Source organism: Pollicipes pollicipes, unplaced genomic scaffold (genome assembly GCF_011947565.3).
Source record: "Pollicipes pollicipes isolate AB1234 unplaced genomic scaffold, Ppol_2.1 Scaffold_3087;HRSCAF=3621_pilon_pilon_pilon, whole genome shotgun sequence".
NCBI classification, from domain to species: domain Eukaryota; kingdom Metazoa; phylum Arthropoda; class Thecostraca; order Pollicipedomorpha; family Pollicipedidae; genus Pollicipes; species Pollicipes pollicipes.
Genome location: NW_023596225.1, coordinates 47,280,957 through 47,307,000, shown reverse-complemented (window position 1 = coordinate 47,307,000; position 26,044 = coordinate 47,280,957). Strand labels below are relative to the sequence as shown.

The 26,044-nt window shown below is 48.8% G+C and overlaps 2 protein-coding genes across 2 annotated transcripts; both read left to right on the top strand.

Annotated features, from left to right (window-relative positions):
* Positions 1 to 5,889: 5,889 nt before the first annotated feature.
* Positions 5,890 to 13,815, top strand: LOC119090298 (adhesive plaque matrix protein-like; the record flags this gene model as incomplete). The annotated part of the gene is made up of 4 exons (XM_037213083.1): positions 5,890 to 5,948; positions 12,292 to 12,412; positions 12,455 to 12,553; positions 13,228 to 13,815. Coding segments are annotated over exons 1-4 (867 nt in total), but the record flags the coding sequence as incomplete, so codon positions are not given.
* Positions 13,816 to 23,169: 9,354 nt separating this feature from the next.
* On the top strand, positions 23,170 to 23,571 carry LOC119090297 (cuticle protein 7-like; the record flags this gene model as incomplete). The annotated part of the gene is made up of 1 exon (XM_037213082.1): positions 23,170 to 23,571. A coding segment is annotated over one exon (402 nt), but the record flags the coding sequence as incomplete, so codon positions are not given.
* Between the last annotated feature and the right edge of the window lie 2,473 nt (positions 23,572 to 26,044).

Sequence of the window (26,044 nt, the reverse complement as noted above, 5' to 3'; positions counted from 1 at the left end):
AGAATACGGTTTTGGTCCGGGATAACACCTTCTGGCCGGAGAGAAACACGCGTTGCTCTGATGGAGGAAAGGGTGTGGCGCAGGTTGAGCCCGTATTACCCCACTTAGTGTCTAATTTATTTTGCATGACTGCGCTCCTCCTGAAGAGAAAACACAAAACTGGAATATTTCAGACGCACTGGAGCGCTTTGGCATGGATTAAAATTTCTCATGTCATGTTTTGGTCGTTCCAGGAAAAAAATGTTTCCGAGACGTAATCCTTTCAAGCCCACACTCGTGCCATAATCTTTTCCGCAAATAACACAGGTGTTTGCAGAATATATCACAGGTGAGCCCTCCTGTTTAGAGTGTGATTAGAAAATCTGCTAGATCGATCTTGCATATTGACGGTGTTACTTTTACTGACGATTATGTGTCAAAAACTCAAACCTATAATTTAATCTAAAACTGCAGTGCCCTGCACCCGATAAAATGCGTGGGGCGCGAAAGCACCATCCATAAAAGCTGTAGTCTGCAACATAATGAACTTAATAATATATATCCAGACACGCAGTGTTTATGACATGCAGAGCGCGCATGCTTCGGAAAATATCTATGAGCGGCCACAACAAATTATCATAACTTTGATGCGGTCGATTAAAACACGCGTTTCAAGCGGCTGTAGGCAAGCTGTTACCAGCCTTCCCCACTTCTGCGAGCAGTTGCCTGGGCTATGAGCTGACTTTAAGCTTCCGGCCATGGGTTCAAGCCGGTGGTAGAAAATGTACTATCAACGTCCCTCCGAACAACCAAACCCCTGATCGAAACTACTGTGACAGAATCGTTCACCAGATAAATTGAATATTACATGCAAGCGACGTTCAAACAAGCTGTCGTTTGGAGCACAGCGATACCCTACGATAAGTCCATCCGTGTAGTGGCGCTGATCGCTACGACGCTCGGTCTTGGGAAATGTATTATAGCGGATACATTAAGCTAAGAATTGCCGCGATTTATTAAAAAACCCAGTTTCCCACCGCTGTCGCCAGTCTGTTATCAACATCCCATTTTTTGCGAGCAGCTGCCTGGGCTATGAGCTGGCTCTAAGCTTCCGGCCACGGGTTCAAGCCGGTGGCAGTGGGCGCGCCCAAGGGCGTGGCCATGGGTCCTGCGCTTATTCATCGGTCCGACCAGGAGAACAGTGTGGGTCAGCCAATGACTGGGCGCAGCGGGCCATGACCTCAGGCCAAGATCTGGTCTTGGCCGACCTATAAAAGCAAAGACACTGTGGGAATCTGTACCAGTTGCACGGCGTACCCGGCCACTAAACAACACAGCATGAAGGTAGGTGTCACCAAGCATACAGCTGGACAAGTGCGCTGGTGGCTGCTACGGAGCCATTTGCCACCGGCATTGGGCCAATGTGTTTAACGTAGTCATGGAATCATAAAGCTAGCAGGGTTGTGCTAGCTTTGGTGCATATTGAGTCTCTTCCATGAGGCTGCTGTTGAAAATGGACGTTTGTTGTGTTCTTTCCCGGCAAGCACCGTGCATTTTCCCTCCAAACAAAGTATGGCCAAGCGTCCCTGCATCACAGTCATGGAAAAATGGCCCAGGTATACCTGAGTTACCCTAAATGACATTACTGCACCGCAGTTGCCGTGCAGGCCCTGTAATCGTCATTTACAACGACGTATCTCGATCCCAAATGGGCACCGAAATGAATGTCACCAAAACTGCCAACACCAGAAAAACCTAACTTTTGGCGAATGCCTACGGATTTGTGTTGGCTTTGAGAAAGGCAGCGTTTTACAAACCACGGTATTTTTACATGTGCTTTCAGTGCTCTGTGGTGTGAGCTGCGAATTGAATGACAGATGTGGTCATTACATGTGTCGACTGTAATAAAGCCTAATGTAATAACGATATCGAATCGAGTGTAGTAAAGCCGTTGAGAAATAATTTAAGATTACTATCGCATATCCGTAACATAATCGTTATGGCATTACAGGTGTTTCATTATTGCCGCCGTTCTGGCTGCTGCCGCGGCCGCCCCGGAGCACAAGACGTCTCATCACGTGGCACCGACCTACAAGCCAGCCCCCTACCACCCGGCCCCGGCCTACAAGCCGACCCCGGCTCCCTACCATCCTGCTCCGTCCTACAAGTCCGCGCCCTACCACCCGGCCCCGGCCTACAAGCCGACCCCGGCTCCCTACCATCCTGCTCCGTCCTACAAGCCCGCCCCCTATCACCCTGCCCCGTCCTACAAGCCGGCGCCCCACCACCCGGCCCCGTCTTACAAGCCCGCCCCCTACCACCCTGCTCCGTCTTACAAGCCCGCTTCTTACCACCAGGAGCCCCAGTACAAGGAGGAAGCCAAGCCTTTCGCTTACGACTATGCTGTCAACGACCACTACTCCGGAGCTAGCTTTGCCAAGAAGGAAGAGAGCGATGGCCACAACACCCAGGGATATTACTCGGTGGCTCTGCCCGACGGCCGTGTCCAGCACGTCAAGTACGTCGCCGACCACTACGGTGGCTACAACGCTGAGGTCACCTACGAGGGAGAGGCCACCTACCCCGAGTACCATCCCGCCCCTGCCTACGAGGCTGCTGCCCCTGCCTACAAGGCTGCCGCTCCGGCCTACAAGCCCGCCTACAGCCATCCCGCTCCGGCCTACAAGGCGGCGGCGTACTAGTCAAATGCCAAGGAATGTTTTCTATTTAAACGCACAAATGCTGATGTTGTGAAACTTTTTCGTGACCTGACCCGCTGTGTTTCAATAAACGAAGCACTCAAGCCACGCGTGTTTTACGCAAGCCGTCTTGCGTTGTCCAGTGAGCTAATTTCAGTGATGCCGCTGCAACAACAGCCAAGCAACAACCAACCGAAAATAATGTCAGTTGTATGTTATTTAACCACGAGGTGGTTTATCATAGGTTTTGCGTGCAGTACCTCCGCCACAAATACTGCCGGAAGTTTTCGGTACGATTAAGACGTATTGAAGTAATTATTTTCAAACGAATATTCTCGGTGATCAGTAGAGGTGATGTGTTGAAAAATAAATGCACCGAAACTCCTTAGATGGTGGTTATCAATGCACGATTTTGTTTAACTTCTCTGGCAAGCCACTGGGAAAGAAAGCTCCTTCTCCTCGTGTCTGGAATGACTCAGATCATTCCAAGTAGGTCCTTCACAGCTCCAGTGCTACCAGGCGGCCAGGTTGGCATATTCTGCAGGGAATATCTTTCGGATCCTTACATATCTTAACGACTTGTAGCGTGCCAAGTGCAACTCCTTTATTTCTGAGGATTTTTGTTGAGTTTTTATTTTTCGCACGCAAAGCTGTTTATTTCATAGGCGGCGATTCGCAGCTCTCCCACTTCTTCCTCTTCAGAGATAATTCACAGAACGATCGGACCGTATGAGCTGAGTCACTGTGAGCCGACTTGACTGCACATCCAGGTGCCCAACGGGACGTGTCCAACTGACACGCGCCACTTGTCGATTTCAGACCGGTACCAGAGTGTTTCCGTCAAGCCGCGGCACCAGACGGCACCACTTGTTTCGCGATCCTTTGGCACGTTTTGGTGCCGGAGGCACGCTTGGAGGTTTGGGCACACGAAAACACAGGAAAACAATATGTTTGAGGTTTTGTTCGCATCCTTTGTCTGCACGCTTGATCCTAACGCCCGAACACTTATCACAGTTCGGCTACATAACCGACCAGAAGTCACGTACATTTTCAATTAATCGTATGGCCGCACTAATTTGTAACCAATCAATTACTCACGCTTCATGAGACCACAGCTTCAAAGGAACTAGTGCTAAATGCATCGCCTAACGTGAAGTCAATACCACAGCCATTGTCTGCAACTAAAACCCCGAGCCAGCTAATATATGGCTGAATAGCCCGCACCGCAAATTGGAAAAGTTTGGTGACTTTTGGCGCAGGCAACTCATTGTAAAGGGCTTGTGACAAGTATTGCTAGCATGCAGTGCAAGGTGTTGCGTATAGCGGATGAATCATTACCCATCGAAGCTGGTTTGCACCTGCTTTCATTATTCATCTTCCTGAAATCGATTACGCGACACTGGAAGTAAACAACAATGACGCACTGATCAAAACATTTCGAAACGTCACCGAGTCTGTAAGAATACCAATCAATTAAATTGGTATTGTTGGGGATTTTTTATTTAGTAGTAGATTTGCTATGTCAAGCAGTGCTTTCGGAGGTCAGCGGCAGTCATACATTTTGCACAGTAGTAGGTGGCTGGCGGCGGTCGGACATTTTGTAGTAGCACGTGAGCAGCTCACCCGAACGTTCAGATGTCCCTCCCGAGAGGAGTGAGGAGTGGCCAGGGAAATAAAGGGCTGAAAGTGCGTGTTCAGTGAGTTTTCCTAACATTTTTTTATGCCCAAACCCGGGAAGTAGTGAACTGAAGTTTAAGCATCTGTTATTTTGCTGAGTTGTTCTGAGTGCCCATGTCAAGATGGGTGGAAGCCCGGATGCTTTCAAGAAGCGAACAGTAGCTAGAGGTTGGCTGACCGGGTAGGTGAGGAAACTTGAGGGAATTCTGGAACATAAACAACCAGATCAAGATGCACTTCAGACCGCTAAACTTGGCTGCGAGAGGAGGCCCCACTTCCTGGATGAGGCCCAGTCTGAGGTGGAGCTGTGCTTCGAGACAGAGGAAGAGATACTTAATTATATTGAGGGTGCAGCCGACCTGAGAGACGGGGTGATGTCGGTTTTGAATAAGGTTGGTGGAGCCCTGCAGCGGAACAGTAAGGCTGGCTCAGTGAGCTCATTGAGCGGGGAGGAGCATCTGAGGCTTCCAAAGTTGGAGCTCCCGAGATTCAGTTGGGATGTCCTCAAGTGGCAGTCCTTTTGGGCGAGCTCTGAGGTGTCCGTCAATAATTCGGAGCTGCCTGATGTGACCAAGTTTGCCTATCTTCGGTCGGTGCTGGAGAAGGAGGCCCAGGACTGTGTGGCGGGTCTTTCCCTGACTGGTGCCAACTATGTTCAGTGCATGTGACCTCCTCAAGAACAGGTTTGGGAGGAAGGAAGTGATAACCTTTTCCCACATCCAGCAGCTTCTTCCACTTCCTAGAAGCCAGATCCAGTAGCCATCAGTCCCTGAGAGAACTGCAGGACTGCCTCCTAACCCACATCCGCAGCCTGGAGTCACTTGGTGTGGGAGGTGACAGGTATGGTGTAATCCTTGTCCCTCTTATCCTGTCTAAGCTATCCCCTGACATCAAGCTGGATTGGGTTCGTGAGGGCACAGGCAAGGAAGCGGACCTGGCGTGGGTGATGAGCTTCCTGGCGGCTGAGATGGAGCGCAGGGAGCGTTCCAGTGCCCATGGCTGGAGAGAGGGGCAGAGGAGGACACCAGCAGCAGCAGCTCTGCAGTCAGGAGCCAGGCCAGGTTGTGGCTTCTGTGGTAGACCCACCAAACTGAGGTGTGTTCTGAAGCTAAAGCCCCTGCCAGTACCAGAGCGCAGAGATGCTATCGGCAGGCTGGGCTGTGCTTTCGGTGCCTGAGAAGTGGACAGGGTGGCTCGCAGGTGTGACAAGGTGTGTGCTGAGTGTGGGGGGACGTCACAGTGCTGTGCGCTGCCTAAAACTGCTTGGTGGTAGGGGGCAGAGTGTTGGTGCCGGCTTCCAAGTCAGGGTGCTGGAGGATGCAGAGTCTGTGAGCATGATGTAAGAGTCCGTGAGCAGTCCAGTAAGATGCTGTCCGACAGAGCCCGTGTGCGCGACAGACGGTTGAACCGATTCTGGCCGGTGTGGAGGAATGAGTATCTGCGGACCCTACCTCCGTTGGTCCGCGAGTTTAGGTCCCACGGTAAGATGAGGCTGGGGTCAGTGGTCCTGATCAGGGAGCACCAAGTCCCTAGGATGAAGTGGGTGATCGGGGTAATCACCAAGCTGTACCCAAGCAGGGACGGTGTTACAAGGTCAGCTGAGGTCCGAACTAGAGGGGGCCAGCTGAGAACCCGGGCAGTCCAGCGGCCGTGCGACATAGAACTGTGTGACGATCAGTAAAGCCGTTGATCACTCGCCCCTCCTTCTCCGCCACGCCAAGTTTTGTGTAGTGCAGTGCCTTGTTTGTTTAGGATTGCTGTTTAAATCCAAAGGCACGGAGGATGTTGGGGATTTTTGTATTTAGTAGTAGATTTTCTTTGATGTCAAGCAGTGTTTTAGGACGCCGGTAGCGGTCAGACATTTTACGCAGTAGCAGGTGGCCGGCGGCGGTCGGACATTTTGTGGTAGCGCGCGAGCGGCTCACCCGGACGTTCAGATGTCTCTCCCGCGGAGAGTGAGGGCTGGCCAGGGAAATAAAGGGCTGGAAGTGTGTGTTCAGTGGGTTTTCCTAACAGGTATCTTAAAAATTAATAACAAGATTCAATGCTGCAGAAAACAAGCAGAAAGGAGCCAGGAGTGTTGACCCTGCCATTTAACACATCTTGCATTCAAGTTCTCAGGGATTGTATAAGACAACATGTAATATGTTTTAACGGTAGCTACCATTAAGAACATTGCCGCCCTAAGCTTCCAGAAGCAAGAATCTGCAAATTGTCTATATTTGCAGTCGGAGGGATATCCCTCACAGTAGCCTCCCAAGTGTCAGTAATGTGTCTCGGTACCAGAGAGCAAAGCTCACCAATTTTTGTCTCCTGTGCCTCTGTGGGCGACTTCAGTCATGTTCGCCAAACCACACTAACACAACTATCGACATCTTAATGGCGTTGAAAAGAACGGAATATATGTGGAAACAGTTAACAAAACTATTAAAGACGCTATTCAAACTGCAATTGGTCGTGCAGAAAACGTAAAACACCCAAACATCTAAAGAATGACTGACGTATTCATAACGGCGTACGTAATAGATCACCACATCAGTGGGATATGGGAGCATGGCTACGAGTGACGCCCTATGGACACCAAGACTTCATACATTTGGAGTCGTAAAGAAAGACGAGGTAGCACGTATGAGGCGCCGGCCGCACTTTGAAGCGCTGCATGCATTTGCATGTGATGCTTCTCAGCAGCTGGTGAGGAGCAAAGGTACCTATTTGTTACACTCAGAAGTGTATCGGTTACTCCCTGTTCCCGACAGTTGCATCATTGAGGTTGAGTCCGTCACGACATGGGGCAGATTGCTGGCATACTGTACCGGAAGCGTTGTAGGGCAAAAACGGTGTTACGACCTAGCCGATAGGCTAAAACATAAACAAGAGAAGAGAAACTTGCTCCAGAAATATAAACGTTCCGATGATAAGTGCCAATACATGGCAATGAACATACAATACGCAACGTCGGTTATACAGCATCCAAAAGATGGCGGCAACGGTCAGCTATGACACATTTGTCCAACTGGCGATGACCTGGCAGCAGTAGTTCAATGATTTAGGAGTTTGGTGTATAATCTGGCGCAGAACAGACAAAATATTAAATGCCATGGCCATGGTGCGCATGAGACATAGGGAGTTAGTGCTGCGAGTATTGACGTTGCATGGCTCTCATGGTGTTGTGTGGATATTCTAAAGATGGACCATGGGCTGCGATTTGCGAAATGGGTTGCCTTTCGTGCTGGCATTACGGAACCCGACAGTACAGATTTTCTTTCTTTTAGGTTCTGTTACATTTAGGCTGGTATGTCACAATCCCTGAAATTAACGTGAGGTATCTGCTAAAAATTGGTGCGTGAAATTTGTTAATATAAGCATCCAGAATTGTATGCATTTGCCCGTTTATAGTGCTTATATATAAAGTGTTTATATCATATGGCTCAATTGATGCAAAAACATTGCGTATGAAATCGAAAGTTTTACATCAGAAGTTTTTCAAGGCAATTTTTGGTAGAACGCAAAAAGTTACTTGGCACTTAAACGTTAAGAATGCTTTACAAAACGGTTACCCAAACTGCTGGAAAACTAGAGGCAACATGCGAAAGCCGAAAGTGTCACAAAATATCAACATATATATATATATATATATATATATATATATATATATATATATATATCTGCATATAGACATATACGTATATATGTATACGTGGATGTATAAGCATACACAACCAACAAAATCAACTTTGGCACATTAACGCATGACATGGCACCTGAAGGTATAGCAGCGCGCTCGTCATCAATTACATTCTCTTCATCATCAAACTGAACATGTGCCTGTACGTTTTCAATGGAATACCCACATCTAAAGTCATGGGTAAAAAAGGACCGAATTTAGAGGGCGCCAAAATCGTTTGCCACAAGTTGGGCGTGTCCCGGGGATCGGCCAAGTCTCCATGCTAGTTCATCAGCCTAGCCTGTGGTAGCGGGAGCCTCCCGTTCAGTGGGCTCCTGTCCTTGGCCTTACATCGACGGCTCGCGGACGGCCTATAAAAACGAAAGCACTGTGGAAGCAGGCACCAGTTTCACTGCGCACTCGACCACAAAAACACAGCATGCAGGTAGTCGCTTGGAGGAGGTGTTTGAGGTAGTGTTTTTCAACTGTCAGAGATCACTCTGGAAGATATGCCGTGGTCGGAACCGTGCTGAGATGCGTTGTATAAGAAGCGTGGTTGTAAACTGCGTTGTAAACCGGAAAAATGTCAAAACGACTGGCTTATTAATAACACAACTGTGGTGGCATTTCAGATCTTCGTCGTTGCCGCCGTGCTGGCTGTCGCCGCCGCCGCCCCGGCTCCGGAGACGCCGGGCTACAAGCCCACGCCGGCCCCCTACCACCCGGCCCCCTCCTACAAGCCGGCCTCTTACCACCCGGAGCCCCAGTACAAGGAGGAGGCCAAGCCGTTCGCCTATGACTACTCCGTAAACGACCAGTACACCGGCACCAACTTCGCCAAGAAGGAGGAGAGCGATGGCCACAACACCCAGGGATATTACTCGGTGGCTCTGCCCGACGGCCGTGTTCAGCACGTCAAGTACGTCGCTGACCACTACGGCGGCTACAACGCTGAGGTCACCTACGAGGGAGAAGCCACCTACCCCGAGTACCACCCCGCCCCTGCCTACAAGGCTGCTACTCCGGCAAACAAGCCTGCCTACAAGCCTACTTACAGCCATCCCGCCCCGGCATACAAGGCTGCGGCGTACTAGTCACCGGGTGAAAACGTTTGCCTATTTAAACGTGTAAATGTGTTGTTATCAAGCTTTTCGTGATCTGACCTGCTCTGTTGCAATACAGTGTAGCACTGAAACCATGCGTTTCTTTAAAAACACTCATACCTCTTCCAGGGGGCAATGTTATCTGATAAACTGAAACGAGACATTTCCATGCAACGAAGCTCTTGACGAGACCAATATTTGTAACGAATATGAGGCAGTGGACTTCCATGTGACATGATGGTGTGTAACCCGGTCAATCTCGTCACAATTGCGAAAAAGTTGCGACACGAGCTATACAATTGGTACCAATTCAAAACGATGCATCACAACGCCCATTTTCTCTGCGAAATGTGGGTGCCGGCCAGCAAAATCGCCACACTGAAGTTACCTGAAGGGTGGTTATTAGTTCGCAGCTGGTCTAACACATCTGACTTGTGGCTACCTGCCGGGTGAGACCTTTCCCACATCACTCCAATGGACAAAGGATCCGGACATGACTGCCCACCCCGTAATGGCACGTTACAACCCATCACACAAACACACCCACGTACGCACGCACGCACGCAGGCACGCACGCACGCACGCACGCACGCACGCACGCACGCACACACACACACACACACACACACACACACACACACACACACACACACACACACACACATATATATATACATTATATATATATATATATATATATATATTTCTTTAAATATCTATATGCATATATATATATGTTTATATATATTTATATATATAAAATACATAAAATATATATATATATATATATATATACATATATAAAAAGCTGAACGTAAAGCAATGAAATGGGCAACCCTGGGACCACTTATATCTAAAATCCCAAAAGCTACCTAAGCTGGCAAAACTTTAAATAGCATGACTGAACCCTACACACCAGCATGGTATAGCTTGCAGCCCACAGGAGAGTTAATTGGCATCATCAGGTTTCACAATCCCACTGGTCTACTTGCATCATTAGGCGTAGACAGCCATTTCCCAAACGCGACTGTTGATGAAACAATCCAAATTACACTCGACTGCGTCTAAAAACACCAAGCCTTACCACCATTGAGCCTGTCACGACCCATTCTCGAAACGCATGCTCCGATTCTGCACGACAGAGGCACCCTTCCGCTGCCCAAGCGGAAAACTCTGCTGCGATGTAGATGGTGTCGCTATGGTATCACCACTCGGATGTTTCTTTGCAAATATGTACATGTGTTGGCTGGGGAACCAATTTGGCTGCAATTTGGAAACAAATCAATCATTGTTTTTGCGTCAAGCCTGCATTCTCTGAAAATGTTTGCGAATGGCAAACTGCTTTCTCGAATAAACACAATAGCGGCGAGACGTAAGTAGGTATGGAGTGATCACACATATTATTGTCCGTTGCAAAAGGATTGGGTGGGTACAATGCGTTCTGGCCCAATAACTTACAACAGTGCTATGCCGTTTTTTATTTCAACGAGCCATGAGCTATGATTCACACAGGCAGCTGGGTGATGAGACTCAGTCGATACTACTGCCCTCCTGCGGGTGAAATCAGAAGTTCAGTTCGTGCAGTCCGCACCTGGCTCAATTCAACGAAGGGGGGCCGGTTGCCTCCTGCGACCGACTGTGCGACACGGATACAGCTGTAGGGCGTGTAGCATTCAAACCGCAGCTGTATGAGAGCCAGGCTGCTCGTGCACGTGTCGTGAGTCAAGCAACAACCTGCTGACATATGGATCTTGTCTCTCACGTTTAGTTCTGTTGCCTTGTTGAGAGGATTAATCCTGCCCACAAATGAATATCAAAAGTAAAAGAAATGGGGCTTGTCGCATATATTCTCCGTTTCGCTGTTGTTTAATATTTTCCTCGAAGTATCCATATATGCTGAAGACTTATGCCGAATGTTTTTAGATTTACGTGAGCTCTATGCGAGGCAGAAAAGTTGTAGTGATAATCTGTGATGACTGTTTTAGTTCCCAGCGTTATGGTCGGACATCAGCAGTGTTCTTTTATGTTTGGTTCGGAGAGGGTGACATGATTATATCAATTCTGAAAAGTTGCCTAAATTTTGAGCTAAGGTCTTTTCCAACGCGAAGAATACGGTTTTGGTCCGGGATTATACGTTTTTTGCCGGAGAGAAACACGTGTTGTTCGGATGCAGGCATTGGGTGTGGCGTAGGTTCAGCCCGTATTCCTCCACTTAGCGTCTAATTTATTTTGTGAGACTGCCCCTCTCCTGAAGAGAAAACATAAAAGTGGAATATTTGAGACGCACTGGAGCGCTTCGACATGAAGTATCAGTTTTGATGCCATGTTTTGCTCGTTCCAGGAAAAGAAAGCTTTTCCGAGACGTAATGCTTTGAATCCAGCACTCGTGCCTTAATCTTTTCTACAAATAACACAGGTATTTGCGGAATATACCACAGGTGAACCCTCCGGTTCAGAGTGTGATAAGAAAATCTGCTAGATCGATCTTGAAAATCCACGGTGATACTTTTACTGACGATGATGTGTCAAAAACTCAAACCTATAATTTCAGTCTAAAACTGCAGTACCCTGCACCCGATAAAATGTATGGGGCGCGAAAAACCATTCATAAAAGCTGTAGTCTACAACATAATAAACTCAACAATATCTGTCCAGACACGCAGTGTTTATTACACGCAGAGCGCGCATGCTTCTGAAAATATCTCTGAGCGGCCGCAACAATCTATCATAACTTTGATGCGGTCGATTAAAACACATGTTTCAAGCGGCTGTAGGCAAGCTGTTACCAACCTTCCCCACTTCTGCAAGCGGCTGCCTGGGATTTGGGCTGGTTCTAAGCTTCCGGCCATGGGTTCAAGCCGGTGGCAGATAATGTACTATCAACGTCCCTCCGAACAACCAAAGCCCTGATCGGAACTGCTGTGACAGAATCGTTCACCAGATAAGCTGAATATTACATGAAAGCGGCGTTCAAACAAGCTGTCGTTTGGAGCACAGCGATCCCCTACGATAAGTCCATCCGTGTAGTGGCGCTGATGGCTACGACGCTCGGTCTTGGGAAATGTATTATAGCGGATACATTAAGCTAAGAATTGCCGCGATTTATTAAAAGACCCAGTTTCCCACCGCTGTCGCCAGTCTGTTATCAACATCCCATTTTTGCGAGCAGCTGCCGGGCTATGAGCTGGCTCCAAGCTTCCGGCCACGGGTTCAAGCCGGTGGCAGTGGGCGCGCCCAAGGGCGTGGCCATGGGTCCTGCGCTTATTCATCGGTCCGACCAGGAGAACAGTGTGGGCCAGCCTATGACTGGGCGCAGCGGGCCGTGACCTCAGGCCAAGATCTGGTCTTGGCCGACCTATAAAAGCAAAGACACTGTGGGAATCTGCACCAGTTGCACGGCGTACCCGGCCACTAAACCACACAGCATGAAGGTAGGTGTCACCAAGCATACAGCTGGACAAGATGCGCTGTATGACTGCTGACGGAGCCATTTGCCTACATGCATTGGGCCAATGTGTTTGACGTAGTCATGGAATCATAAAGCTAGCAGTCGTGTGGATAGTCTTTGGTGCACATTGAGTCTCTTCCATGAGGCTGATGTTGAAAATGAACGTTTATTGTGTCCTTTCCCGGCAAGCACCGTGCATTTTCCCTCCAAACAAAGTATGGCCAAGCGTCCCTACATCACAGTAATGGAAAAATGGCCCAAGTATACCTAAGGTAACCCTAAATGACATTACTGCACCGCAGTTGCCGTGCAGGCTATGGAATCGTCATTTACAACGACGTATCTCGAACCCAAATGGGCACCGAAATGAATGTCACCAAAACTGCCAACACCAGAAAAACCTAACTTTTGGCGAATGCCTACGGATTGGTGTTGGCTTTGAGAAAGGCAGCGTTTTACAAACCACGGTATTTTTACATGTGTTTTCAGTGCTCTGTGGTGTGAGCTGCGAATTGAATGACAGATGTGGTCATTACATGTGTCGACTGTAATAAAGCCTAATGTAATAACGATGTCGAATCGAATGTAGTAAAGCCGTTGAGAAATAATTTAAGATTACTATCGCATATCCGTAACATAATCGTTATGGCATTACAGGTGTTCATTATTGCCGCCGTTCTGGCTGCTGCCGCGGCCGCCCCGGAGCACAAGACGTCTCATCACGTGGCACCGACCTACAAGCCAGCCCCCTACCACCCGGCCCCGGCCTACAAGCCGACCCCGGCTCCCTACCATCCTGCTCCGTCCTATAAGTCCGCGCCCTACCACCCGGCCCCGGCCTACAAGCCGACCCCGGCTCCCTACCATCCTGCTCCGTCCTATAAGCCCGCCCCCTACCACCCTGCCCCGTCCTACAAGCCGGCTCCCCACCACCCGGCCCCGTCTTACAAGCCCGCCCCCTACCACCCTGCTCCGTCTTACAAGCCCGCTTCTTACCACCCGGAGCCCCAGTACAAGGAGGAAGCCAAGCCTTTCGCTTACGACTATGCCGTCAACGACCACTACTCCGGAGCTAGCTTTGCCAAGAAGGAAGAGAGCGATGGCCACAACACCCAGGGATATTACTCGGTGGCTCTGCCCGACGGCCGTGTCCAGCACGTCAAGTACGTCGCTGACCACTACGGCGGCTACAACGCTGAGGTCACCTACGAGGGAGAGGCCACCTACCCCGAGTACCATCCCGCCCCTGCCTACAAGGCTGCTGCCCCTGCCTACAAGGCTGCCGCTCCGGCCTACAAGCCGGCCTACAGCCATCCCGCTCCGGCCTACAAGGCGGCGGCGTACTAGTCAAATGCCAAGGAATGTTTTCTATTTAAACGCACAAATGCTGATGTTGTGAAACTTTTTTGTGACCTGACTCGCTGTGTTTCAATAAACAAAACACTCAAGGCACGCGTGTTTTTACGCAAGCCGTCTTGCGTTGTCCAGTGAGCTAATTTCAGTGATGCCGCTGCAACAACAGCCAAGCAACAACCAACCGAAAATAATGTCAATAGTATGTTATTTAGCCACGAGGTGGTTTATCACAGGTTTTGCGTGCAGTACCTCCGCCACAAATACGGCCGGAAGTTTTCGGTACGATTAAGACGCATTGAAGTAATCATTTTCAAACGAATATTCTCGGTGATCAGTAGAGGTGATGTGTTGAAAAATAAATGCACCGAAACTCCTTCGATGGTGGTTATCAATGCAGATTTTGTTTAACTTCTCTGGCAAGCCACTGGGAAAGAAAGCTCCTTCTCCTCGTGTCTGGAATGACTCAGATCGTTCCAAGTAGGTCCTTCACAGCTCCAGTGCTACCAGGTGGTCAGGTCGGCATATTCTGCAGGGAATATCTTTCGGATCCTTACATATCTTAATGACTTGTAGCGTGCAAAGTGCAACTCCTTTATTTCTGAGGATTTTTGTTGAGTTTTTATTTTTCGCACACAAAGCTGTTTATTTCATAGCCGGCGATTCGCAGCTCTCAAAAAGCGAACAGGACCTAGAGGTTGGCTGACCAGGTCAGTGAGGAAGCTTGAGGGAATTCTGGAACATAAACAATCAGATTAAGATGCACTTCAGGCCGCTAAACTTGGCTGCGAGAAGAGGCTCCACTTCCTGGATTAGGCCCAGTCTGAGGTGGAGCTGTGCTTCGAGACAGAGGAAGAGATACTTAATTATATTGAGGGTGCAGCCGACCTCAGAGACGGGGTGATGTCGGTTTTGGATAAGGTTGGTGGAGCCCTGGAGCGGGACAGTAGGGCTGGCTCAGCGGGCTCACTGAGCCGGGAGGGGCAGAGGCTTCCAAAGTTGGAGCTCCCGAGATACAGTGGGGATGTCCTCAAGTGCCAGTCCTTTTGGGCGAGCTCTGAGGTGTCCGTCAATAATTCGGAGCTGCCTGATGTGACCAAGTTTGCTTATCTTCGGTCGGTGCTGGAGAAGGAGGCCCAGGACTGTGTGGCGGGTCTTTCCCTGACTGGTGCCAACTATGTCAGTGCATGTGACCTCCTCAAGAACAGGTTTGAGAGGAAAGAAGTGATAACCTTTTCCCACATCCAACAGCTTCTTCCACTTCTAGAAGCCAGATCCAGTAGCCATCAGTCCCTGAGAGAGCTGCAGGACTGCCTCCTAACCCACATCCGCAGCCTGAAGTCACTTGGTGTGGGAGGTGACAGGTATGGTGTAATCCTTGACCCTCTTATTCTGTCTAAGCTGTCCATGACATCAGGCTGGAGTGGGTTCGTGAGGGCACAGGCAAGGAAGCGGACCTGGCGTGGGTGATGAGCTTCCTGGCGGCTGAGATGGAGCGCAGAGAGCGTTCCAGTGCCCATGACTCTATTCAGGTACAGGGGGCTCCAGGTCAGCAGCTGGCTGCCCCAGGTGATGAAGAGCGACACATGGCTACAAGCAGCCCTCGACAAGGGAAGAAGAGAGAGAGGCAGAGGAGGACACCAGCAGCAGCAGCTCTGCAGTCAGGAGCCAAACCAGCGTGTGGCTTCTGTGGGTAGACACACCAACCTGAGGTGTGTCTGAAGCTAAAGCCCCTGCCAGTACCAGAGCGCAGAGATGCTATCAGGCAGGCTGGCTTGTGCTTTCGGTGCCTGAAAAGTGGACATGTGGCTCGCAGATGTGACAAGGTGTGTGCGGAGTGTGGAGGACGTCACAGTGCTGTGTGCTGCCTAAAACTGTTTGGTGGTAGGGGGCAGAGTGTTGGTGCCAGCTTCCAAGCCAGGGTGCTGGAGGATGCGGAGTCCGTGAGCATGATGTAAGAGTCCGTGAGCAGTAGTAAGATGCTGTCCGACAGAGCCCGTGTGCGCGACAGACGGTTGAACCGGTTCTGGCCGGTGTGGAGGAATGAGTACCTGCGGACCCTACCTCCGCCGGTCCGCAAGTTTAGGTCCCACGGTAAGCTGAGGCTGGGGTCAGTGGTCCTGATCAGGGAGCACCAAGTCCCTAGGATGAAGTGGGTGATCGGGGTAATCACCAAGCTGTACCCAAGCAGGGACGGTGTTACAAGGTCAGCTGAGGTCCGAACTAGAGGGGGCCAGCTGAGAACCCGGGCAGTCCAGCGGCCGTGCGACATAGAACTGTGTGACGATCAGTAAAGCCGTTGATCACTCGCCCCTCCTTCTCCGCCACGCCAAGTTTTGTGTAGTGCAGTGCCTTGTTTGTTTAGGATTGCTGTTTAAATCCAAAGGCACGGAGGATGTTGGGGATTTTTGTATTTAGTAGTAGATTTTCTTTGATGTCAAGCAGTGTTTTAGGACGCCGGTAGCGGTCAGACATTTTACGCAGTAGCAGGTGGCCGGCGGCGGTCGGACATTTTGTGGTAGCGCGCGAGCGGCTCACCCGGACGTTCAGATGTCTCTCCCGCGGAGAGTGAGGGCTGGCCAGGGAAATAAAGGGCTGGAAGTGTGTGTTCAGTGGGTTTTCCTAACAGGTATCTTAAAAATTAATAACAAGATTCAATGCTGCAGAAAACAAGCAGGAAGGAGCCAGGAGTGTTGACCCTGCCATCTAACACATCTTGCATTCAAGTTATCAAGGATTGTATAAGACAACATGTGTATGTTTTAACGGTGGCTACCATAAGGAACATTGCCGCCCTAAGCTTCCAGCAACAAGAATCTGCAAATTGTCTATATTTGCAGTCGGAGGAATATCCCTCACAGTAGCCTCCCAAGTGTCAGTAATGTGTCTCGGTACCAGAGAGCAAAGCTCACCAATTTTAGTCTCCTGTGCCTCTGTGGACGACTTCAGCCATGTTCGCCAAACCACACTAACACAACTATCGACATCTTAATGGCGTTGAAAAGAACGGAATATATGTGGAAACAGTTAATAAAACTATTAACGACGCTAGCCAAAATGCAATTGGTCGTGCAGAAAACGTTTAGCGCACCCAAACATCTAAAGAATGACTGACGTATTCATAACAGCGTACGTAATAGATCACCACATCAGTGGGATATGGGAGCATGGCTAGGAGTGACGCCCTATGGACACCAAGACTTCATACATTTGGAGTCTTAAAGAAAGACGAGGCGGCACGTATGCCGGCGCCGTACTTTGAAGCGCTGTATGCATTTGCATGTGATGCTTCTCAGCAGCTGGTGAGGAGCAAACGTGCCTATTTGTTACACTCAGAAGTGGGTCGGTTACTCCCTGTTCCCGACAGTTATATCATCGAGGTTGAGTCCGTCACAACATGGGCAGATTGCTGGTATACTGTACCGGAAGCGTTGTAGGGCAAAAACGGTGTTACGACCTAGCCGATAGGCTAAAACGTAAATAAGAGAAGAGAAACTTGCGCTAGAAATATAAACGTTCCGATGATAAGTGCCAATACATGGCAATGAACATACAATACGCAACGTCGGTCATACAGTATCCAAAAGATGGCGGCAACGGTCAGCTATGACACATTTGTCCAACTGTCGACGACCTGGCAGCAGTAGTTGAAGGATTTAGGCTTTTGGTGTATAATCTGGCGCAGAACAGACAAAATATTAAATGTCACGGTCATGGTGCACATGAGACATAGTGAGTTAGTGCTGCGAGTATTGACGTTGCATGGCTCTCATGGTGTTGTGTGGATATTCTAAAGATGGACCATGGGCTGAGACTTGCGAAATGGGCTACCTTTGGTTCTGGCATTACGGAACCCGACAGTACAGATTTTCTTTCTTTTAGGTTCTGTTACATTTAGGCTGGTATGTCACAATCCCTGAAATTAACGTGAGGTATTTGCTAAAAATTGGTGCGTGAAATTTGTTAATATCAGCATCCAGAATTGTATGCATTTGCCTGTTTATAGTGCTTATATATAAGTGTTTATATTATATGGCTCAATTGCTGCAAAAACATTCCGTATGAAATCGAAAGTTTTACATCTGAAGTTTTTCAAGGCAACTTTTGGTAGAAGGCAAAGAGTTACTTGGTACTTAAACGTTAAGAATGCTTCACAAAACCAGTTACCCAAACTGCTGGAAAACTTAGAGGCAACATGCAAAAGCCGAAAGTGTCACACAAATATCAACATATAATATATATATATATATATATATCTCTCTCTCTCTCTCTCTCTCTCTCTTCTCTCTCTCTCTCTCTCTCTCTCTCTCTCTCTCTCTCTCTCTCTCTCTCTCCTATCTCTCTCTCCCTCTCTCTCTCTCTCTCTCTCTCTCTCTCTCTCTCTCTCTACACATAGACTATATGTATATATGTATACGTGTGTGTTAGAAGTATATAACCAAAAAAATCAACTTTGGCCACATTAACGCATGACAGGCACCTGAGGGTAAAACAGCTCGCTCGTCATCAATTACATTCTCTTCATCATCAAACTGGATATGTGCCTGTACGTTTTCAATGGAACACCCACATCTAAAGTTCATGGGTAAGGAAAAGACCGATTTAAAGGGCGCCAAAATCGCTTGCCACAAGTTGGGCGTGTCCCAGGGATCAGGCCAAGTCTCCATGCTAATTCATCAGCCTAGCCTGTGGTAGCGGGAGCCTCCCGTTCAGTGGGCTCCTGTCCTTGGCCTTACATCGGCGGCTCGCGGACGGCCTATAAAAACGAAAGCACTGTGGAAGCAGGCACCAGTTTCACTGCGCACTCGACCACAGAAACACAGCATGCAGGTAGTGGCTTGAAGGAGGTGTTTGAGGTAGTGTTTTTCAACTGTCAGAGATCACTCTGGAAGATATGCCGTGGTCGGAACCATGCTGAGATGCGTTGTATCAGAAGCGTGGTTGTAAAATGCATTGTAAAACAGGAAAGATGCCAAAACAACTGGCTTATTAATAATACAACCGCTGTGACATTTCAGATCTTCATCATTGCCGCCGTGCTGGCTGTTGCCGCCACCGCCCCGGCTCCGGAGACGCCGGTGTACAAGCCCGCTCCGGCCCCCTACCACCCGGCCCCATCCTACAAGCCGGCCTCTTACCATCCGGAGCCCCAGTACAAGGAGGAGGCCAAGCCGTTCGCTTACGACTACGCCGTCAATGACCAGTACACCGGCACCAACTTCGCCAAGAAGGAGGAGAGCGATGGCCACAACACCCAGGGATATTACTCGGTGGCTCTGCCCGACGGCCGTGTCCAGCACGTCAAGTACGTTGCCGACCACTACGGTGGTTACAACGCGGAGGTCACCTACGAGGGAGAGGCCACAGTACCCCGAGTACCACCCCGCCCCTGCCTACAAGGCTGCCACTCCGGCTTACAAGCCTGCCCACAAGCCTACTTACAGCCATCCCGCCCCGGCATACAAGGCTGCGGCGTACTAGTCACCGGGTGAGAACGTTTGCCTATTTAAACGTGTAAATGTGTTGTTATCAAGCTTTTCGTGACCTGACCTGCTCTGTTGCAATACAGTGAAGCACTGAAAGCCATGCGTTTCTTAAAAGCACTCATACCTCTTCCAGAGGGCATATGTTATCTGATCAACTGAAACGAGACATTCCCATGCAACGAAGCTCTTGACGACACCAATATGTGCAATGAATATGAGGCAGTGAACCTCCACGTGACAGGATGGTGTGTAGCCCGGTCAATCTCGTCACAATAACGAAAAAGGTGCGACAAGAGCTATACAATTCGTACCAATTCAAAACGATGCATCACAACGCCCATTTTCTCTGCGAAATGTAGGTGCCGGCCAGCAAAATCGCCACACTGAAGTGACTTGAAAGGTGGTTCTTAGTTCGCGGCTCGTCAAACACGTCTGACTTGTGGCTACCTGACGGTTGAGATCTTCCCCACATCACTCCAATGGACAAAGGATCCGTACTTGACTATCCATGCCGTAATGGCACGTTACAGCTCATCACACACAGATCTGTTTATATATATATATATATATATATATATATATATATATATATATATATATATATACCATTGCCACCATTTAAAGAGCATGATTAAACTCTACACACCAGCATAGTATAGCTTGCAACCCACTGGAGAGTTAATTGGTAAAATCAAGCTTTACAATCCCACTGGTCTACTTGCTTCATTAGGCGCAGACAGTCATTTCCCAAACGCGACTGTTGATGAAATAATCCAAATAACACTCGACTGCGTCTACAAACACCAAACCTTGCCACCATTGAAACCGTCATGACCCATTCTCGAAACGGATGCTCCGATTCTGCACGACAAAGGCACGCTTCCGCTGTCCAAGCGGAAAACTGCTGCGATGTACATGGTGTCGCTATGGTATCACCGCTCGGATGTTTGTTTGTAAATATGTACATGTGCTGGCTGGAGAACCAATTTCGCTGCAAATTGGAAACAAATCAATCATTGTTTCTGCGTCAAGCCTGCATTCTCTAAAAATGTTTGCGAATGGCAAACTGCTTACTCGAATAAACACGATAGATACGAGATGTGAGTAGGTATAGAGTCATCTCACATATTATTGTCCGTTGCCGAAGGATTGGGTGGGTACAAGGCGTTCTGGCCCGAATAAATTACAACAGTGCTATGCCGTCTTTTCTATTTCAACGACCCATGAGCTATGATTCACACAAGGCAGCTGGGTGATAAGACTCAGTCGATACTACTGCCATCCTGCGGGTGAAATCAGAAGCTTCAGTTCGTGTAATCCGCACCTGGCTCAATTCAACGAAGAGGGGCGCCGGCTTGCTTCCTGCGACCGACTGTGCGACACGGATACAGCTGAAGGGCGTGTAGCATTCAAACCGCAGCTGTATGAGAGCCAGGCTGCTCGTGCACGTGTCGTGAGTCAAGCAACAACCTTCTGCCAGTATGGATGTAAAGATCTTGTCTGCTCACGTTTATTTCTGTTGCCTTAGTTGAGAGGATTAATCCTGCCCACAAATGAATATAAAAAGTAAAAGAAATGGGGCTTGTCACATATATTCTCCGTTTCTCTGTTGTTTCATATTTTCCTCGAAGTATCCATATATGCTGAAGACTTATGCCGAATGTTTTTTCTGATTTACGTGAGCTCTATGCGAGGCAGAAAAGTTGTGGTGATAATCTGTGATGACTGTTTTAATTCCCAGCGCTATGGTCGGACATCAGCGGTGTTCTTTCCTGTTTCGTTCGGAGAGGGTGACAGGATGATATCAGTTCTGAAAAATTGCCTAAATCCTGAGCTAAGGTCTTTTCTAACGCAAATAATACGGTTTTGGTCCGGGATGAAGCGTTTTTTGCCGGAGAGAAACACATGTTGGTCAAATGGAGGGATTGGGTGTGGCATAGGTTCTGCCCGTATTCCTCCACTTAGTGTCTTATTTATTTTGCAAGACTGCCCCCCTCCTGAGGCAAAAAATAAAGTGGAATATTTCAGACGTACTGGAGCGCTTTGGCATGAAGTATCAGTTTTGATGTCATGTTTTGCACGTTCCAGGAAAAGAAAGGTTTTCCGAGACGTAATCCTTTGAAGCCAACACTCGTGCTATAATCTTTTCTGTAAATCACACAGGTTTTTGCAGAATATACCACAGGTGAGCCCTCCGGTTTAGAGTGTTATTAGAAAATCTGCTACATCGATCTTGAACATCCACGGTGATACTTTTACTGACGGATGGATGTGTCAAAAACTCAAACCTATGATTTCAATCTAAAATTGCAGTACCCTGCACCCGATAAAATGCATGGGGCGTGAAAGCATCAATCATAAAAGCTGTAGTCTGCAACATAATGAACTCAATAATATATGTCCAGACACGCAGTGTTTATGACATGCGGAGCGCGCATGCTTCGGAAGATATGTCTGAGCGGCCACAACAATCTATCATAGCTTTGATGCGGTCGATTAAAACACGCGTTTCAAGCGGCTGTAGGCAAGCTGTTACCAACCTTCCCCACTTCTGGGAGCGGCTGCCTGGCTATGAGCTGGCTCTAAGCTTCCGCCCATGGGTTCAAGCCGGTGGCAGTGGGCGCGCCCCTGGGAGTGGCCGTGGGTCCTGCGCTTGTTCATCGGTCCGACCAGGAGAACAGTGTGGGTCAGCCAATGACTGGGCGCAGCGGGCTGTGACCTCAGGCCAAGATCTGGTCTTGGCCCACCTATAAAAGCAAAGACACTGTGGGAGTCTGCACCAGTTGCACGGCGTACTCGGCCACTAAACCACACAGCATGAAGGTACGTTTTACCAAGCATACAGCTGGACAAGTGCGCTGGTGGCTGCTGCGGGGTCATGTGCCACAGGCATTGGGCCAATGTGTTTGACGTAGTCGTTCCATCATAAAGCTAGCAGTCATTAAGATATTCGTTCATGCATACTGAATCTCTTTCATCAGGCTAGTGTTGACAATGAACGGTTGTGTACCTTCCCGCAAAGTGCCGTGCATTTTCCTTTGAAACTAAGTATGACCAAGCTTCCCTTCACAACAGTCATGGAAAAACGGCCCAGGTTTACCTGAGCTAGCCCTGAAAGGACATTACTGCACGGCAGTTGCGGTGCATGCCCAGGAATACTCAATTAAAACGGCGTATCTCAAACCCAAACAGCCGCCGAAAGAAATGGCATCCAAAACTGCCAACACCAGAAAACCTAGCTCTTGGCGATTGGCCTACGGATTTGTGTTAATTTTGAGAAAGGCAGCGTTTTACAAACCACGATATTTTTACATGTGCTTTCAGTGCTCTGTGGTGTGAGCTGCGAACTTGAATGACAGATGTGGTCAGTACATATGTGCGAATGTAATAGAGCCTAATACAATAATGATATCGAATCAAATGTAATAAAGGCCGTCTATAAATGATCTGAGCCAACTATCGCATATTCCGTAACATAATCTTCATGGCATTACAGGTAGTTCATCATTGCCGCCGTTCTGGCCGCTGCCGCGGCCGCCCCAGGAGCACAAGACGTCTCATCACGCGGCTCCGACCCACAAGCCAGCCCCCTACCATCCCGGCCCCGGCCTACAAGCCGACCCCGGCTCCCTACCACCCTGCTCCGTCCTACAAAGCCGCGCCTTACCACCCGGCCCCCTCCTACAAGCCCGCTCCCTACCATCCTGCTCCGTCCTACAAGCCCGCTCCCTACCACCCTGCTCCGTCCTATAAGCCGGCGCCCCACCACCCTGCCCCGTCCTACAAGCCCGCTCCCTACCACCCTGCTCCGTCTTACAAGCCCGCTTCTTACCACCCGGAGCCCCAGTACAAGGAGGAGGCTAAGCCGTTCGCTTACGACTACGCCGTCAACGACCACTACTCCGGAGCTAACTTCGCCAAGAAGGAGGAAAGCGATGGCCACAACACCCAGGGATATTACTCGGTGGCTCTGCCCGACGGCCGTGTCCAGCACGTCAAGTACGTCGCCGACCACTACGTTGGCTACAACGCTGAGGTCACCTACGAGGGAGAGGCCACCTACCCCGACTACCACCCCGCTCCGGCCTACAAGGCTGCCGCACCGGCCTACCAGGCCGCCTACAGCCGTCCCGCTCCGGCCTACAAGGCGGCGGCGTACTAGTCAAATGCGAAGGAATGTTTTCTATTTAAACGCACAAATGCTGGTGTTGTGAAACTTCTTTGTGACCTGACCCGCTATGTTTCAATAAACGAAGCACTCAAACCATGCGTGTTTTTACGCAAGCTGTCTTGTGTCTCGCTCTGGGCTGCTTTCAGTGATGATGCTGCGACACCAGACAAGCGCACCCACCAAAAATAACGCCAATAGTATCTTGTTTAGCCACGAGGTGGCTTATGACAGGTTGCGCGTGCAATATATCCGCTCTAAATGCTTCCGGAAGATTTCGGTGCGATTAAGGCCCATTGAACTAATTATTTTCGAACGAGTACTCTGTGTAATTAGTACGAGTAATGCGTTGAAAAATAGGTGCGGCCAAACTGCTTTCATGGTGGTTGCCAATGCACGATTTTGTTAAACACCTCTGGCAAGCCACTGGCAAGTGCAGTTCCTTTTCCTCATGTCTGGAGTGATGTTCAGATCGCTCCAAGCAGTCCCGGCACACCTCCAGTGCCGTCAGGCGATCAGGTCGGCACATTGTGTAAGGTATGTCTTATGGATGCTCACATACATAAATGAGTAAAAGCGTTCCCAGTGCAGCTCCTTCACTTCTGAGCATTTTGGTGGGGTTTTCTTGCTGGCGTGCAAAACTGTCCATTTGATTGGCGGCGATTCGCAGCTCTCCCACTTCTTAATCTTCTGAAGTCATTCACGGAATGATCGGACCGCATGAGCTGACTCAATGTGAGCTGACTTGACTGCACATCCAGGTGTCCAACGGGACGTGTCCAACTGCCACGCGACACTAGTCGTGCACCAGTGTTGCCATCAAGCCGCCGCACCACATCGCGCCACACGTTTCGCGATCCTTTGGCGCGTTTTGGTGTCGGCGCAACGCTTGGAGGTTTGGGCACACGAACATACAGGCAAACAGCATGTTTGACGTTGTGTTCTCATCCGTTGTCTGCACACTTGATCATGACACCTGAACACTTTCCACGGTAAGGTTACATAACCGACCACAAATCGCGCACATTTTCAATTAGTCGCATGATCTTATCAATATGTAAGCAACCCAATAATCAGGCTTCATGAGACTACAGATCCAAACCAACTAGTGCTAAATGCATCGCCTAACGTACGAGTCATTACCTACAGCCTATTGTCTGCACCTAAAATCCAAGCCAGCTAATGTGTAGCTGAATACCCCGCACCACAAATTGGAAAAGATTGGTGATTTTTGGCGCAGGTAACTCATTGTAAAAGGCCTATGACAAGTATTACTAGCATGCAGTGCAAGGTGTTGCGTCTGGCGGATGAATTATTATCCACTGAAGATGGTCTGCACCTGCTTTCAGCATTCATATGACTTAAATAGATTGCGCCACACTGGAGGTAAACAGCAATGACACAGCGACGAAAACATGTCAAAAGGCCACCCAGTCTGTTGGAACTCCACTCAATTGAATTGGTGTATTAAAATTGACAACAATATCCAATGTCGCAGAAAATAAGTAAAAAGAGGCTAGGAGTGTTTCCTTGCCATTTTAATATATTGGCCTTCAAGTTATCGGGGATTGTGCAAGACGACATATGATATGTCTTAACGGTGGTTATCATTAAGACAATTTCCACCCTAAGCTTCCAGTCATAAGAATCTGTCAATTGCCGCGATTTGCAGTCGGGGAATATCCCTCACAGTAGCGTCCCAAGTGCCAGTAGCGTGTCTCGGTACCAGAGAGCAAACCTCACCCATTTTAGCCTCCTGTGGCTCTCGGGCAACTTCAGTCATGTTCGCCAAACCACACTAAAACAACTAGAGACATCTTAACAGCGTTGGAAAGAATAGAAGTTATGTGGAAGCAGTCAATGACAATATTAGCAATTCTCGTCAACAACAACACGCCAATAACTTCCAAGCTTGCAATATATGGCCCAATTGGTGGAAAAGCATTGGGTATTAAAGCGAAATTTTACATCGAAAGCTTTTTAAAGGAGGTTTTGATAGCATCAGCAAGCTACCGTTTTGGGATTTATAGAAACTAAGTGATTCTTACAATAAATCAAGTTAGTTGTTCAATAGTTGAAATGCTATTAGCGTTGTTTATACCATGAGGTAAGAAAGCCTTTCACCTGTTGCCTTTATTTTTACAGTATGGTTTAGCCTGAAGGTTCTGAAATATGAAACGTCAACAAATCAGCATAACCACTTATCTTAATCATGAGAATTTTCTTTGTTAGAATACACTATCAATGATTGCAAGGTGAGGGAGACGAACGCCGGTAGTACTTGTCATTGGTATCCGAAACCCGAAGTATAGGGATTGACATTGACGTTTGTTTCGCCAAATTTGAGGCTCACAGTGACGTACTACCAGCTATGCACTTCACATGGCAGGCTAGCATAACGTCGTCCCCATCCCATTCATGCCACCCTACAATGTCATAAGTGAGCTAAATGTATCAGGCGCTGAGC